The sequence below is a fragment of the Panthera leo genome, chromosome B1 (genome assembly GCF_018350215.1).
Source record: "Panthera leo isolate Ple1 chromosome B1, P.leo_Ple1_pat1.1, whole genome shotgun sequence".
NCBI classification, from domain to species: domain Eukaryota; kingdom Metazoa; phylum Chordata; class Mammalia; order Carnivora; family Felidae; genus Panthera; species Panthera leo.
Genome location: NC_056682.1, coordinates 39,731,533 through 39,749,738, shown reverse-complemented (window position 1 = coordinate 39,749,738; position 18,206 = coordinate 39,731,533). Strand labels below are relative to the sequence as shown.

The 18,206-nt window shown below is 40.6% G+C and overlaps 1 protein-coding gene across 2 annotated transcripts in view; it reads right to left on the bottom strand.

Annotated features, from left to right (window-relative positions):
* The window catches only part of INTS10 (integrator complex subunit 10), a 32,664-nt gene extending 14,795 nt beyond the window's left edge, over positions 1-17,869 (bottom strand). Inside the window, exons 1-12 of one of the 2 annotated variants that reach the window (XM_042934694.1) lie at positions 17,640-17,869; positions 17,014-17,081; positions 15,685-15,788; positions 14,844-14,983; positions 12,800-12,881; positions 12,160-12,300; positions 11,561-11,732; positions 10,959-11,128; positions 10,049-10,182; positions 4,934-5,087; positions 3,036-3,118; positions 1,819-1,971 (exon numbers count right to left, since the gene is read on the bottom strand). In XM_042934694.1, coding sequence (XP_042790628.1) covers positions 1,819-1,971; positions 3,036-3,118; positions 4,934-5,087; positions 10,049-10,182; positions 10,959-11,128; positions 11,561-11,732; positions 12,160-12,300; positions 12,800-12,881; positions 14,844-14,983; positions 15,685-15,788; positions 17,014-17,081; positions 17,640-17,768 — 1,530 coding nt within the window. In that variant the 5' untranslated portion in view covers positions 17,769-17,869. The remainder of the gene's footprint in view (positions 1-1,818; positions 1,972-3,035; positions 3,119-4,933; positions 5,088-10,048; positions 10,183-10,958; positions 11,129-11,560; positions 11,733-12,159; positions 12,301-12,799; positions 12,882-14,843; positions 14,984-15,684; positions 15,789-17,013; positions 17,082-17,639) is intronic. The other variant, XM_042934693.1, reaches the window with a different exon arrangement.
* Between the last annotated feature and the right edge of the window lie 337 nt (positions 17,870-18,206).

Below are 18,206 nucleotides of genomic sequence, written 5' to 3'. Positions count from 1 at the left end.
CTAAAAGGGTCAGTATCTTGGCACATCCAGAACTCACCCATGGCCACAAGGGTGTGAAGCTCTAGCTTCAAGAGCTCAACAGCTCGGTAGTTAAAAACTTGAACACTGGAATTAGAAAGCTTGGTGAGGTAACTTGGCCCAGGTTACAGAGCTGGCAAGTGGGAAGGCCAGGATGTGTACTCCAGAGACATATGCTACCATCCTTCAATGCCCACCTCCAGCCAATCTTTTTTGTAAATCCCTCCTTGACTACATGGACCCTGGTGAAAACTCCCTTCCCTGAATGCCTACTGTGCATATGTCAGGGGCACACCACTTAATATGTGACTTTTAACTGTCTTATATAAATACTTGCACTTTTCTCTGTAACTCAAATTATATGTCCTGAATGCAGGGATCCCACATTCCCCACACTCTGCTTATATTTTCCACCCCAGCACGTGGCTCAACTCTGGGCACTTTGGAAGTCAATATTTCAAGTAAGTGGAATGATGACAGCAATAGGAAGCAACGACCGTAACTTAGAGATAAAAAAAAATTACAGGCAAAAAACTCAGTTCAGAGCCATAGCTTAGGATGGTAGCAAAGGAAATAAAAGGCACTATACCAAAGACATTAGCTTCATACTGGAAGAATCAAAAAGATTAGCTAGAGTGAGAGGCAACCATTTGATTTGAGAGTTTCGCATCTACGGGCCAGAGAACGAGGGAAACTCACATCTGGATGTGATGGGTCTGAGCTGAAGACAGACAGCTGAAGGCAGCTGGGATCAGGAATAAGTTATAAACCAAAGAGGTAGGCCTAACTGCGATCAGCTTTAATGGAAGTCCTCAAAGAGAATGAATTTGCCTACCTTACTTAAATCTACCCGTTTTATATTCCCTAATACAATGCTGAACAGCAGTGCCTTGTGTAACTGTCTAATTCTGTATGATATATGAATATCTATGTGAGTAAATAATATGTTTTATTTTAAATTCTTAGAAGGAATTTACTAAAACTTACAATTAGGTACCTAATAATTACATAAATGATGGCAGAAAAGTATTTTCAATTTTCAATGCACATACTTTACATACTAATTGTTTCTTCCTACATGATGAATTATAAATTGTGTTTCAAAGTTTAAGTTTAAAAACCTAATTTGGGGTTACTAATCACAAAGTAATCAACTTAACATATAGAGAGATGAGAAGAAATCAGAGTTTGTGTGTTAAGTTGTGGTCCTGAATTTATACAGTACCCATGTTTATATAAAGAATGTGCTTATCACTCAATTCAAACATTTATTAAGTATCAAAGCTGTGCAAACCACTGTGGCAGGTGTTATGAGGGACTTAAATGTAAAGAACAGGGTCCCCACCCTGTGGTAGCAGGGGCTCACAATCATAAAGGAAACAGACCTGGAATACCCCATGAGGTATAATCATTATGTAAAAAGCAAATCTGAGGCTCAGATAAGCTATGGAAATCCTCCCTTTCCCACTTAGTATATGCCTCTTCTGTCCAAGTACAATAGGACTGATTCTGCTCTAAAGGGAATCCAGATAAGAAAGTAAAGAAAAAAAAAATCATCCTCCAATAAAATGGAATCTGAAAAGTACTTAAGTCTATTTCAGGAAAGCTGTAAGTAAACAGAAAACGGAGTAAAACAAAATCATCAAGATTTTCATCAGCAGATTAGTTGATTAAAATCTAGGCAGAAAGACCCTTTTTCAAATAAACATGTGTTGTATTAAAAGCCCACTATAGGAAAAAGAGGAAGCCCCAGGGAAGCTTAGTGAATGAGGGTCCCCGTGCAAGGCACACACTACTCACTCTGTACTCTCCTAGAGCGAAGTGGCAAGTCGCTAGCTGGATGAGTGCTCGCTGATGCTCCAGGGTCCCCTGTCCCGTGATCTGTGGCTGAGGAAGTGATCCCTGGAGAGCTGCTAAATGATGCAGGCTGGCTATTGCTTTTTTATATTGACCCTAAAAAAGACATAACAGCGAGGAGATGAAAAACACTGTCATTTAAATAAATCTCCAGAGTTAATTAAGCAAGCAGCAAGCAACTCCAAATAAGGTAGCTCTGCTTGATCATCACAGGAGGAAAGAGGAGACTTAGCAATAATCAAACCAACTTACTTAAAGAAAGATGGGGGGTTCTCAATGGAGGTACTTTACACATTCAAAGAGTTTTCTCTCTGGTCTTAATTCCTTTTTTTTTTTTATGTTTATTTATTTTGAGAGAGCGAGATAGTGCATGAGCAGGGGAGGGGCAGAGAGAGGGAGACACAGAATCTGAAGCAGACTCCAGGTTCCGAGCTGCCAGCACAGAGCCCGACGCGGGGCTTGAACTCACAAACCATGAGATCATGACCCGAGCCAAAGTCGGACCCTTAACCGACCGAGCCACCCAGGTGCCTCCCCACCGCCCACTGCTTTCAGTTTATTTAATGATTTTTTAGTACCCTCTACACTCAAAGTGGGGATTGAACTCATGACTCCAAGATCCAGAATCACATGCTCTACTGACTGGGTCAGCCAGGCACCCTTGGTCTTAATTCTTAATACTAAATAAAATAACACCAACTTTTGGATAACGTACATTTTGGATATACCATTTCTTATAAATATTTTACTACTAATACCATCTCTCCTTTACGTAGGATGGAAGCAGCACCCTGTCCATTTCAACAATGGAGGCTGGGAGCTCTGTACCCCCATAGGGAATTTGCTCTCTCCCTTCCAGGCATAAGGAGAGCCAGGCAGAAGGCCTCCATCACAGTGCAGACAAGGAGGGGTGGGAAGTATTCATTTTTTATTGAAAAGTAAAAATCTTACTTTTACAGAGGGGTGTGGCTGGACATCACAAAAGTAACACAGAAGATGCAGCCTTGTCATTTTGGGGTTATTTTGAAATGAAAGACACAACATGTCTTCAGAGCATGACTAGTCTACAGAAGAAACACGCACACCTCGCATGCTACAGTCGGTTCACAGTAATAGTCATTCTACACAAACACAGGAACTTAAATCATACATCACATTACCTGATAGATGATCATATCAGTGAGGAAGATTCTTAACCAAAGCCAAGTATCTGTCTTCCATGCCAAACAAATTCTTGTAAATTCTGAGAATTCAGAAGCAAATTTACCAAAAACATGTTAACAGAGAAGCAGAAAACAAAACAAACCCAGCAAAACAACAGAGAAAAACTACCAAAAAATGGACAGCAACTATAGACTTCGATTTCTAAAACAATGGTCTAGAATTTCGGGTGCCTGAGTGGCTCAGTCAGTTGAGCTTCTGACTTCCCCTCAAGTCATGATCTTACAGCTGGTGAGTTCAAGCTGCTCCTCGGGCTCTGTGCTGACAGCTCAGAGCCTGGAGCCTGCTTCAGATTCTGTGTCCCACTCTCTCTTTGTCCCTCCCCCAATCACGTTCTGTCTATCTCTCTCTCAAAAATAAACAAACAAACAAAAAAACAATGGTCTATAATTTCAATTAGACAGTGAAGTTAGAATATAATACACAAGCAGTATTTTCACTAGGCACCAACAATTATTAAGCACATACAATGTCCCAAGAGCTGTTCAAAATACAGTTCACATATTATCTCATTTATCTTGTAAATAACTTTGCTCACCTCAGAAAAAGGTATTGTTTTATTTTCACCCAGTTAACTGGATAACAAAGATATAACACTAAGAGTTCTACTCATTTTTTAAAAAGTCAATTTACAAATAAAGAAAAATCCCCTCCAAAGGTCAAGGTCACATACATGTTTATAATTCTAGAGGCAACCGAAGAAACCAAGTGATGCTATATTTACTCAGAAAAAATGAAAATGACATGACACATCTGATCATGGGTTCTGTACAGGTATGTGATGCAAGTGGGCCAAGGGATGAAGGTCCACTGGCCAGAAGGAAAGTAAAGAGCCTTGGTTCCAAATTACAGTAAAAATACATTGGTTAGCAAAGTGCTACTGATTTCTAAGTAATGTTGAAATACTTTTTAAAAAACATGTCTATTTGTTTGACACAGAGAAAAAGAGCACATGCACATATTGGGGAGGGACAGGGAGACAGTGAGAGAATTCCAAGCAGACTCCACGCTGTCAGTGCAGAGCCCAGTTTGGGGCTTGAACTCAGGAACCATGAGATCATGACCTGGGAATAAATCAAAGAGTCCAGGGCTTAACTGACTGAGAGCCATCCAACTGCTCCTGAAATACTTAATCACTGTAAAACTTCCCCTAGTTTTAGGTCTATTCTCAAAGGAAAACAAGCTTTCTGTAGTGTGAGTTTTTCAGGTAATAGAGTTAATGCAGATAAAAATAGCATTACCTTTTGTATGCTTGGCTACACTACATAAGGAAGATACAAGGCAGTAGGTCAGAAGAACCAAAAGCACAAAACAAACAAACCCAGCAAGAAAAAGAGGCCAGCAATACAAATGTTAAAAGACCTAAAGCTCTCCCTGACACTCCACCCCAACCCTAATTATAATTATACTCAGAGTAGGGGCACCTGGGTGGCTCAGTCAGTTAAGCCTCTGGCTCTTGATTTTGGTTCAGGTCATGATCTCACGGTTCCGGAGTTCGAGCCCCTCACAGGGCTCTACCCTAACTGCACGGAACCTGCTTGGGATTCCTCTCTCTCTCTCTCTCTGTGCCCCTCCCCTGCGTGTTCACAGGCTCTCTTTCTCTCTCAAAATAAGTAAACTTTAAAAAAAAAAACCACTCATAGTAAAAGCTAAGAGGTAAATGGTTATTTGATCAATAACTGATTAGGTGTCCTACTCAAAAAGAATCCTATAAAACATGTCAACTACTGTAATCAATTTAGTTAGCCATGTCTTATTTCAAGCAGAATAGTGTTTTTATTAGCACACTAACCTTATATAAAAATTAAACAGCACCAATACAACAGCATGTTCTTACCCTTGTCAAGGAATTCTAGGGAGTAGAGCAACTCCCAGCTCTCCCTGGCCAGCTTAAAGCTTTCTAGCACTTCAATGGAGTTAGCAAGCTCTGCTTTATTGACTACAATGTGACGATTCCTTCCTTTTGCCGAACAGTCTTCATCATCCGAACTCTGTTTAGAGAAGGTGAAGAATAGGACTAACTTATAGTTATGTATGCGTGACCCTTCAACAGCATGGGTTTGAATGACACAGATCCATTTATACACAGATTTTTTTACAGTACAGCAGTGTAAATGTTTTTTCTCCTCATGATTTCCTTAATAACATTTTTTTCTCCAGCTTACTTTATTGTAAGAATACAGTATATAATACATAACACAAAACAAATACAGAATAACCAACTACTTATGTTGTTGGTAAGGCTTCTGGTCAATAGTAGGCTGTTAGTAGTTAAGTTTTGGGGGGAGTCAAAAGTTATACACAGATCTGTGACTGTGTAGGGCACATAGGGCTGGCGCCCCTAACCCCCTTGTTCAAGGGTCAGCTGCACTGGTGTGTTATTATATTTGTTGCCACCAATTCTGATTACCATATGGACTTTATCAAAGGATACTATCCTGAGTATAATTTTTGAATTTAACAATTTAGCTTTAAAAATTAATGTAAATTTTCCATCTTTTCACTCTTACACATTCAATTTTTACCTTAAAAATTAAGCTTATTTTTAAAAAAATTTTTTTTACATTTTTATTTATTTTTGAGAGACAGAGACAGAGCGCAAGTGGGGGAGGGACAGAGAGAGAATGAGACACAGAATCCAAAGCAGGCCCCAGGCGCTGAGCTGTCAGCACAGAGCCCGATGCCGGGCTTGAACCCACGAACCATGAGATCATGACCTGAGCTGAAGTCAGACACCCAACCGACTGAGCCACTCAGGTGCCCCTAAGCTTATGTTTTTCTCATGATAAATTCTAAGCTTATGTTGCTTTCAAGTAAAGCTCCAATAGTTTAAAAACATTATCAGTGTTATAAAAGCCCCAAATCAGATTTTTATATTCAGAGATAAAGCTTAAGTAGCATCTGTTTTATAGTTTACTTTCCCCCCCAATATGTGACATCATTCAATTTGCTTCCAAATAAGTTTGTCATGTCGTGGAATAAAATTAAAGCCCAAATGCCCTAAGAATTGAGAGAAATGAGTTACTTATTTTTTTGTTCCCTAGATATATCTTCTCCTGTGGCCACCCCTCTCTTTGGCTCTGCTCCCCCAATGCAAGGTGTCGGCCAGGAATTACTTATGCTTAACAATAATACTTATCTATTAATGCCTTCTGTATTTTACAAAAGAGTTCTACGTTTCTTGTTCTTCATCCCAAGAAATATTTAGCCAAAGAAAAGGTCTCAGAGAATTGCTTGTTTTAAGTGTTGTAAGTGTTGTAAGTGCCAGTGAGCATGGTTAGACATTTTGCCAAAAAATAGGAAAGGTAAAACAGCTCCATTTAATTTTATTTTGCTGAGAATTTCTTGACTCTTATTCTATCTAGGTTATTTTGCCAACTTAATGACCCAAATTAAATTCTCCCTGCAAATTTTTACATCACTAAGATCATTTAAAAATATGTACAAATATTTTAGCTAAAAACTCAATTCCTCAAGCTAATCTCAGAAAAAACAAGTCCTTCCCTCCCACCTTTCTCCCCCTCAGACTTAGTATCCTCCTGCTACTCCTGATGCTTGGGGACCCTCCCTACCCACTCTATTTAGCTGCCACATTCTTATCCTCCCTCAGTAATGACACATACCCCATCCCTTTCACAATCAAAACCTGCTAGGCATCTTATTTTTTCAGGGTCCAGCTCCTTGCCACATGTTGCCAATCTAATAAGATACACTGATATGAATGGGGTAGCCACTGGTGTTGCAACTTAGAGAAAACATTCCTGCCTCAAAATGAGATTGGGAGTTTATGGAAGGGACCTCAGATGTGGTGGGAATAGTATGGAGTTCTAAACAGTTTCTAGAATTTAGAGAAATTACTTTCGAAATGCAAAAGTAGCCTCTGAAGTTCCGAGGGAATGCTGTAAGCAAGAATCCTGACTACAGGGAACACAACAAATGTGTGCGGGTGGAGAACTTATTGCCCGTGGGAGAGGACAGCCCCCAGCTCCAGCCACCTGACATGTCACGTGAGCCAAGGAATTCAGCTGGGTGGAGAATGCACACCCATCTCAGGTGGGCAGCCTCTGCCCTGCTCCAAATATGTGCCAGCGTTAGGGGGCCAGTGTATCAGATACTGTTGTGAGAAATCTCCCAATTTTTTGACAGTTATTAAAAGAAACAAAACACTACAACAAGATGAGCTGATAAGCTGAACTTTGGGCCATCAGATATGTCCTCTGCTGTGATGGCACACACAGACCTGGCAGGGAAGGAGGGGGGTTGGGGGGGTGCAGACTGTGGCACAGAATGAAAACCAGGAAGAAATCAGTTAGGAGAGTAAAAACAAAAATAGATGGAAACACAGATTGGCTGGAGAGCCAGAGTATGAGAGCAGGGCCTGCCAGGTGACACATGACAGGTGAAGAACAGGAGGAACCAGAGGGCCAGAGGGTTTAAGGAGGCTGCAGAGGGACAAAAGTCTGGGCTTACAGCTAAGAGACTAGCACACAGCCTGCCAGAGAGAAGTACTCCAACCCTAGAGCACAGCCCAGGGGCAGAGGTCCAGGGGTAGGAAGGGGCTCAGAGCACTGGAGGATGCAAAGGCCTGATCAGTAACTGCCTTAAAGCCAAAGTGAAGAGTTTGGCTTTTATTCTGAGCATGATGGGAAGCCACTAGAGGTGGTAAAGAAAAGGAGTGATGTCTGCTTCATGTCTTTAAAACGTCACTAAGCCTGCTGGGTAGAGAAGAGAGATGGCAGGGAGCAAGAGGGCAAGCAGGAAGAGGATGATCCCGATGATATACGAAAGACTGGGATGCCTTGGACAGGGAGGAAGTGGTGGAGATGGAGAAACAGACTGAGAGCCATGTTATTTATACTGATTTATATGGGACATGTCATTGCTTTTAGCTAAAACCAGTATTATTACAACCTATTATTACATGGCAGGTATCTGTGGTCTTAACGTGACACACCCAGATAAACCACGCACTCATGGAAACCAAAAGGGAGAGTGAACGAGTTATCCCTCCTGGGAATGTCAGCAAAGAAGGAAAGAGTAGGTACCTAGCAGCCTTAGGAATCTTTTTAAAGCATGACTCAGAGGGCATCCAGGAAAGTCTGATTGGCACAGAGTTCTCAAAATGGGGTTCAGGGTTGGATTTCAACCCTGAAATCTCTCAACCTCTGAAATTATTTGTAGAACAGTAAATGTGTGCATTTTTCTGTGGGAGGAAACAAATGAATTTATCATAAGGTTTTTTTTTTTTTTTTTTTTTTTTTTTTTTTTTAATTTTTTTTTTCAACGTTTTTTATTTATTTTTGGGACAGAGAGAGACAGAGCATGAACGGGGGAGGGGCAGAGAGAGAGGGAGACACAGAATCGGAAACAGGCTCCAGGCTCCGAGCCATCAGCCCAGAGCCTGACGCGGGGCTCGAACTCACGGACCGCGAGATCGTGACCTGGCTGAAGTCGGACGCTTAACCGACTGCGCCACCCAGGCGCCCCTATCATAAGGTTTAATAACCTTAAAAACCTTCAGAAGGCTTGGTCTTCCCTGCTCCATTCTATCTCATACAATCTATAAAAACATCAGATTAAACTGACATTTTTTTAAAAATTAAAAAAAAATTTCTTGAGAGAGAGAGTGTCAGAGTGTGAGCAGAGAAGGCGTGGAGAGAAAGGGAGACACAGAATCCAAAGCAAGCTCTAGGCTCTGTCAGCGCAGAGCCCAACATGGGGCTCAAACTCACAAACTGTGAAATTGTGACCTAAACTGAAGTCAGACGCTCAACTAACTGAGCCACCCAGGCACCCAGATTAAACTGATCTTAAGGCACATTATCTCCTCATGCCCCGGTCTAGTAAATGTTACTTAGGGGCTGAAGAAGTAGTGAGGGGACTGAAAGGAGGAGAGGGGACAGGAAGTAGGTGAAACTCTGGGCTCCCCTGAGGTATTCACCTGGAGCAGGGATTAGCAAACTGTGACCTGCAGGTCAAATGCTCCTTTAGTAAATAAAGTTTTATTAGAACACGGCCACTTCATTTGTTTACTATTGTCTATCGCTGTTTTTTTGTATTGTAACAGCAGAGCTGAGTAGCTAGCTGCAGCAGAGACCGCTGAGCCTCTAAAGCCTAACCTACTTATTACCTGGCCCTTTACAGAGAAAGTTCGCTGACTCCTGACCTAAAGCATCTCCACTGGGCCTCCACTAAAGCTTTTCTTGAAAGGATTCCTCTGCATTAAAATTAAATTTAGAAATCACTGTCCCGTCCAGGCCTGCTGCCTGGCCTAATCAGAAGACCAGTGGTTCTTCACATTCTCTGGCCTCTTACATCTTGTGCAAACTGTCTACTCTTCACAAATTTCACCCCCCAATTGCAAATGACAAAATGCTATACATCCTTCAAGGCTGATTTCAAATGCTGACCTCCTTCATGAAACCTTTCTGACATGTCCCCTTGGGTTGTAATTACTTCCTAGCTGGAACACCTCAGCACTTTCCATTCTGAGGCCAGGACTCAGCATAGCACTCTGTCTAGACGTTCAATGCAGTTCATTTGCCTTTGCTTTTTACATTTGATGTCATGCTGTCAAAAGAGGTAGAATTAACTTACACCAGGGTTTCTCAACATTTGCCTTTTGGGCTGGACAACTCTTTGTCGTGGGCCTGTCCTGGTCACTCTGGCATGGTTAGCGGCATCTCTGGCCTCTACATGGTAGATATTAATAGCAATTCCTCCACACCAAGCCGTGGAAATAAAAAAATGTCCCCAGACACTGCCATATGTCCGGGGGGGAGGGGGAGGGCGGCAAAATCACTTTAGTTGAGAACCGCTGATTTATACGGTAATTATGACGAAAAGCCCCAACAACTTTATCAATTCAGCTCCAAAGCTATATTTTACAAAGACTCATTTCCAGCAAACCATAAACACATAATCTGTTAATAATCATATCTGAAAGGATTACCATGGTTTTTTCTCTTCCCTCAGCTAGTTTCCTCTTTTTATGTATATGTTTGTTACGATCAATTTCTACATCACCATACACATTTGATACATCCTCAAGAAGAACCAGTGGAACTTGGCTTGGGGCATTAGGACCTATGGATGGGGGGAAACACCAACACTTAAAAATGCGGCAAGGAAAAGAAAACAATATCAGGTAGAAGTTTACTCAGCTGTAAATACAGGTCATTAAAAAGTATGTTCAGTGTGATCTCAGTTAGGTAGACAAACAAGTGTGCAAGAATAAAAGACTATACAGATATACACCAAATAGTTAATAAAGGTTCTCTCTCAATGACAGATTATAAATCAAAGTTCCTTCTTTGTTATTTGTTCTTACTTATCTAGAAATTTTTTATAGCTATCATGAATCATAAAATTAGCAAAAAACACTAAGAGTGTATTATATGTACAATACATTATAGCTACAAATTCCAAACAATATCTAAATATATGAAAGGCTATAAGGCAATACACAAAAATGAGAGTAGTTATATAGGATGGGTAGGTGATTTCATGCTCTTATTTTTCTATTTTTCATGTTTTATATGAATTTATATGCAAATATATTACTTAAAAAATCTCTGTCTACTGCAAAGTCTTTGTGAAATCTACTTTAACACTTTGCTACATCTGCTGCTTTTTAAAAACAGAGGCACTGAATATCTGTATTTAGTTTCACGGTACCACTATATCCTTTAATATGGAAACTGTAAATGAAAACATACTTACATAAAAACTACCAACAACTAAAAGAAAGCCCTGGTGTTACCCCGCAGTTATTTGCATCTAAGAACAATGTTACCATTTTCATCTTTCATCATCCTAGCCAAAGTCAGTATTTTGGGAGACTCTAAAATTCTTAAACCAACCTTGGAACAGAGATGGTTGTATGCTGTTGACATACTGGAATGCATTCTTAAAGAAGACCAACATAGTGGAATAAACCACTTGGTTTTTATATTTTGCATGAGCTTCATTATCAAAGTTGGTCATGTATCTGCAGAGATCCTTCATTCTATGCAAAATATCACCATAGCTTCTGAAAGATGAAGGATGACAAAAATTAATTACTCTGGGCTTGACAGCAAAAGGTCTAGAGAAAAGCCCTAACAGAAGCATTACATTTGCCAAATGTAGCAGCAGGCATTTGAAATTCCCCTTCTGAATTAGAGCAATAATCAGATCACTATTTCAGGACACAGACACAACAAAATAGCTATTGTTTCCTCTGAATGCGAAGGAATGCTTCAACCTCAACATCTTCTTAAGAGTTCACACTTTCATTGCGAATCTTTTAATAAAGTGAAAAACCACCCTCTTTTGCATAAATACCATGGTTACAGAATTTGCCCAAACAAAAGTATACCTATGCATTATACGCTTTTTAAGAATGTGATTTTGTTTTTAAAGATCTTGAGAACATGGTATCAGAAGACTTGCTAAGCAATTCTAGAAATGAATAATGTTTTACCGTCTTCCTTTATCCATCTGCCATTCACATCTCATTCCAACAACATTTAAAATCTTAAACAACCTCTCCCAAGGGTCCACAATCTGGGATGATTTTTCAGTCAGCCCTTCTATTATGTACTTCTGAGAGCTCCGTTTGCTAGGTGACATTAAATCAGATGATTCTTGGGCACCTGAGAAATGAGAAGAGTAGTCTACAATTAATTGTACTACTTACTATGTATGTGATACCTGACAGAGAAAGAAAAAGAATCCCCATTCAAAGGACAAGAGCACAGAATACAAACACATTATGTGCTTTGTTTAAAGACCCACAACTGGCCACGGGTATAGCAGAAAATGACTTTTGAGCTGTGGTACACGTATGAAGCTTGGTGCACTCACATCATAGTTCAGCAAGTTGACTGTTTCAGTCAAATGGTAAAACTGGTTCCAGAAAAGTTTTATCTCTTACCTGTAGTATTTTTTTTCCAGGAACCATCTTTTAGAAACACTATCAAACTGGTGTGTATCCAGAGAATAATCAGAATGATGAGGGATTTCTGAGTTTGCAATTTACTAAAGTCTGTATAAATAAAACTGCAGGATATTTGCACTTACCTTGGTGCTGACTCTCTATTTGAGTAGACCTAGTGACGTAATTGATATAAAATTCAGCTGCTTTGTTCAAGTACTTATATAATAAATTGGCAGGCAATCGAACATCATGGTTGTTAATTATTAGTGGAAGAACATCACAAACTGTTGAAGGAGAAAAATAAGAAAAAACGATGAAGTTGTCTGTCTACCCTACAATTGTGAGAAAAACAGAATTTGTTTTAGACTTCACTTAATGTAATTACCTAAAATATATAGGGGAACAACCCCCTTATGGCACATTTATTTAAAATTTACAGTGCACAGGGCACTAGTGGCTGGAGCTAGCAAGGAAACACACAGGCAGATTCTACATTATGGGTACTGGTCTAGTTCTTGAACTAGTGACAATTCAGATGTTTATTATTATGCTTCATACTTGAATATATGGTTGTACATATTCTTTTGGAGGTATCAAATATGACAATAAAAATTTAGAAGTTGTTTAAAATGCTTTCTGGACTAAAAAAATAAACCAGGATTTAAATTTCATAATATGAAAAGTTCTTTTGCTTTCCAGAAATGACCTTATCCCTAAAATGATACTTACTCCAGCATATTCTACTCACTGCAAAGAATTAGTACAAAATACAATTTTTCTTACCAAATAATTTTCTAAAGCAGTTAACAGGAGATTCTTGTTCTTCAATAGTTTCAGCCTCTAATAGTGCTTCCCCAAGGCCAACCTGTTTCAAAATACAATTAGTCATTTAAATGCGTTACAGTTTAAGATGTCAGAATTACATAAAGAAATGGCTTTTAAAATTTACCACAGTCTGTATATGCAAACTTCCCCAGGAAACAAATATTCTCATTTTAAAGACTAGAAAACAAAAGGATACATCAGCAACACAGCCCAGAAGGAAACCCTAAATTCACCTGATCAACAACTACTCTGTCTTGGTTATGCTCCTCTGAACTAGTAAAATTAAAATGAAAATTAAATGTCTACAGAAACTTAAAGGAAGGGTTGGAACTGATTAGAATAATAGATTTTGTACCAAACATAGAAACTATTCTCTGCATCAAAATATATTATGTTGGCAAACCTTATCACTTTCAAGAGTTGTCACAAATAGGCAATCATACAGCCTAGGCTAGGCTAGACACATCTGTTTGACTTTTTTTTTTAATTTTTGACAGAGATAAAGAAACAGTGTGAGCAGGGGAGGGCCGCAGACAGGGAAAGAGACAGAAAGCTAAGCAGACTCCACATCATCAGCACAGAGCCTGATGCAGGGCTTAAACCCACAAGAACCACGAGATCATGACCCCAGCCACAATTAAGAGTCAGATGCCTAACGGAATGAGCACCCAGGTGTCCCACAACTGTCTGACATTTAAGGCCACCTTTCCATTACTTTCTACTATATATTTCCTAGCATAGTAGAAAGTTAGCTTATCAAAACCCATCAAGGTGTCTGTGTTATCTCCTTGGGGTCACTTGGGGATGCTTGGGGTAGGGGTAGAACAATGTAAAAGATAATATAATACAAACAGTTAAAAGTTGAGTAATGATTAAAGAATGTATTGGGTTGAATAGCATCCTCCCAAAATTCATGTCCACCTCCACTCAGCATGTGACCTTACATATATTTTGTGCTATAAAAAAAAAATAAGGTCTTTGTAGATGCAATTAGTTAAGATGAAGGCATACTAGGTTAGGACAGGCCCTAAATCCAATGACTACAATCTTTACAAGGTCATGTGAAGACACAGGAACACAGGGAAGACACACAGAGAAGGAGGCCATATGACAACAGAGGCAGACACTGAAATGATGTAGCTGCAAGCCAAGAAATGACAGACTGCTGGTGACCACCAGAAGCTAGGAAGAGTAGGAAGCATTCTTCCCTAGAGCCTTTATAGGGAGCATGGCCCTGCCCACACCTTGCTTTTTTCAACTTTCAGCTTCCAGAACTGTGAGAGAATAAATTTCTGTTGTCTTAAGCCACTCAGTTTTCTGGTACTTTGTTATAGCAGCCCTAGGCAACTGATATAGGGAGGTACAGAAAAGGTTAACTGGGGCCAAAGCTTGAAAAATGGTGTGGGAAAGAATAAGCAACAGAGCTGGAATTAAGAGTTAGTGATTTGAATCCTGACTCTTCCATTTGATGGCTATGGAAATTACTAACATATTTAAGATTCAGTTTCTTCATCTGTACAGTCGGATACTATCTACCTCAAAGGGTCTGGGAAGTACAGGAGATACCGAACACTTACCAATGCCTGCCAATAGCATTCAATAATTATTACAGATATAAGTAATTGAGGGAAAAGTACATGAAAAACATGCCTGTTAAGACTACAGACTATGGCTCTCATTTAAATTCAAACATGTTCCTGACTACAATGGAGTAGGATTTTTAAAATAATTTTACTGTACTTTACAGACTGCAAATAAACAGCACTGTCAAAGCTGGCTGTGTCCTTACACCGACAGGACAACTTCTACTGGAAATTTATAAAGTTTGATAACAGTGACATACTTTTAGCTTTACTGACAAAAATTTCTTATATTCAATCTTACCTAGTGCTCTTCAGAATTTCTGCTCTAAAATAATACACACTATTGCTTTTAACCCAACTGATGAATGTGTTGATCAATTTTATTTTCTCTTAAGAAAAAGGAAATGATCAAATCATACCCCATGCTGTACCACTGTTTCAGGGAAGCGTCTCAAAAGCAGAAGCAACATTTCTGATCGTTCCAACGTGTTGAAGCATTGTTCCGTTACCTTTAGTAACATTTCGCACTGGACTCGACCAGGGAGAGTTTCAAACAAACCTGTACATAACACATTTTACTTTAAAAAATTTCTTTCAGAAAGAAAATCTTGAAACTAATATGGAAGTAAGGCATTTTCATGTACAGAACAATAAATACTACATTTAGAATAACTGAGTTTCACCTACAACCTAGAAGGCTTTTGGGTTAGATGGTAATGGACACAGATGTTTGCTGAATGACCCTAAAACCCTTGGAGGCCTTATTGGATCCAGGAGACAAGAATGGCTTATGTGAAGGGTCACAATAGTGCTTGCTGTTGGCTGAGATAAAGAGGATGCACTTGTTTATGCTGAAATGACCTTAACTACCTACTTTCTATTTTATCCAGAATTTGAAATCTTTGGCTATAGCAATCAACACAAAGTGAGGGTTAACAAGAAAGGTCATAAATTGCTAAAAGTTTCTCTCCCATTTTGTGGAGATATGTTTAATCTATAGATGCTTTCCGATCACTGCAAAACCTGTTAAAAATATATTCAATTCCCTGGGCTAACTGATAAATTTGCACCCTTTAAGGAAGCTTATGGGTTTCTAAGCAAATGCTCAAGAGACCAAGTGACACCATTTGTACAAACTTCAGTTGTCAAGAGCAAAATATACATGTGGGTACCAATACTACAGATGTGAGTTACCATATATAACTTAGTAGTCCAGAAATGGTAATTTATACACCCAATAAGTTATCACTCCATTCTTACTTCTTAAAAATTGGGTTTGTTTATCCTGTGAATCATTCCTTAATGCTGATGTAATAATGCTGATTTCTCTCCACACCACCGGCTGATCTGGGAAATTCACAAACCTATTTTTAAAATGAATGCATTAAATTAAAATGTCAGATTCTATATAGTATTCAAAAAAGAAAATAAGATTAGCATATAGAGAAAAACACATTTTTCTTTATTCCAAGTAAATATGTAGATGTAACAAAACAAAGCAAAATAAAGATATAAAATAAAAACTAAGGAAAATGAAGTTAATCACAACAGTCTTTAGAGTTTTTGTAAGTGAAAAGACAAACGACCATAATATATAAAGCATTTGTAAACATCAACAAGAAAAAGGGACTAAAAAAAAAAACACCCCAAAACCAAAAACAAACAACTACCCAAAAGTGGGCAAAGGCAAATCACAGAAAGAATGCAAAGAGAACACTTAAAAAGATACTCAGTCTTATTAGTAATACAATGAACACAATTTTTTTAAAAAAGCAACATACCACTTTCCATCACAATGGCAAAAATTAAAATCTAAAAGACTGATACATACAATGTTGGCAAATGTGTGGGAAAATGGGCACTCTTATACATTGTTGGTAGAAATGTAAAGTGGAATAGTATTTTTTGGAGAGTGATTTGGTAGTGTATCAACATATAAAATACTATACCCTTGACTGTGAAAATCAATGTTTAAGAATCCACTCTATAGAAAAACACCACAATATGGGTACAAAATTCCTTACTGACACTGAATACAATCTCAAATAATTGGAAAGTATCTAAATGTCCACCAATGTTACGAAACCTTATGCAAATATGAAAAAGAGCTCTACATCCTGAGAAAGCATCTCTCCATTAAAATGGGTGAAGAAAGCAAGCTGCAGCATGATATAAGTAGTATGATCTCACTTTTGTAACCCTTCCCCACAAATACTTTTATGTCTTCTGTACTGTGTATGCATGTATACAGAGACACCCAAAACTTAACTCAGGTTGAGTTGTAGGGACTTTCACTTGTCATTCTCTATACTTCAGTATTGTCTGAACTTCTGCAAAGAGCATGTATTATTTCCAAAATAAAATGAATTATGGAAAGAAAAGTTTTAACAAGAATAAAACAGAAGACTTCTCTGCAGAAAGCATGTCAGCAGTTAATTGAAGGCCTAGACTCACGACTACGTAAGCTTTAGATACCAGAGACGTAGATGAACTTGAAGATCTTCCCCCAACTCCCACTTTCACACACAAACAAAACCTCCGTGAAAGATCCAGGGCAGTGCAAGCTTGAAGTCCAGCATCCCCACTCACATGTCGTACAGCAGTCTCCCGGCGGTGGCAGTCCTCTCTGCATTCCGCTCGATGGTGTACATCTCATACTGCAACACAGATCAGACTCAGAGGTCACAACCTCCGCCCGGGGCCGGTCCTGGCTCACCGCGCGCAGCGCTAGTTGGCCTTCACTGGGCACCCCCAACTCGGGAGGGCCTGATAGTAAAGCATCACGTGGTGACGCAGGGCCACGGCGCTTAGGAGTGCGACCCTAGGGCCCTTCGGCTCCCAAGATTGGGGAATAACGTCTCAAAAGTAGCAGGCACTAAACAAATGGCTGCCATGATGATGAATGAGGGAGCGAAAGGCCTCTCCCAAGGCCGAGGCCACCGTTCGGGCCACCGAGCAGCACAGCACCCCCACACTTCCAGTCACTCCGACCTCGAGCGGGGTCCCCGGTGTCTCCAGGTGCTGGCCTCGAAGGGGAGGAGGCGTGTGAGGGCGTCGGAGAGCAGGGCGAGGGAGGTGGAGAGAAGTGGGACGAGAGGGAGCGGGGCGGTCCGGCCCCCGAGGCGGGCGGGAGCAGCTCGCGGCCAGGGCAGCCCCGGCGCGGCGAAGCACTCACACCTTCACGGATGCTGCCGCATGCACGGGCCTGACCTCACCTGGATGTTAAAGTCGGCGGGGTAGAGGCTGCGGGCTGTGATCAGCCAAGCCTTGGCTGCCCACAGGTCCTGCTGCACCAGTTCCCGGGCTCGCTGCACCAGGAACTCGCAGTCCCCCTGGGCCGACATGACCCAGGAGACGTCAGGCAGCCGGCCGCTCAGGCCGTACCTTCCGGCTCTGGAGACGCCGCCGCCTCCGCCGCCGCCGCCGCCGCCGTCGCAGGGGAGGCTTCTGCGCATGTCGGGGTTGGCGCATCCGGAATAATTTCCCGGGTTTTGCGAGCACCCTCTTCCGGTCCGCTCTCATTGACCTTCCAGCCCCTTCGTTCTTTGAGGACCCAGTGTTTTGGTACCGACCTTTCCAGGTCACCTCCAAAATGTGGAGAAGTGGATTTCCACGCTTGCGGGCTCTAGCGCGACTCTTGTTAACAGGGGGCATGCGCTAGAGCCTCTAGTTGCTGAGTTACGGCACGGTGTTCTTCCGTTCCTCTCCCGGAGACCTGAGGGTGGCCGGTATCTGGGTGTCTCGAGGTCTGGCACCCGAACCTGGCTGACAAACTTCTATAT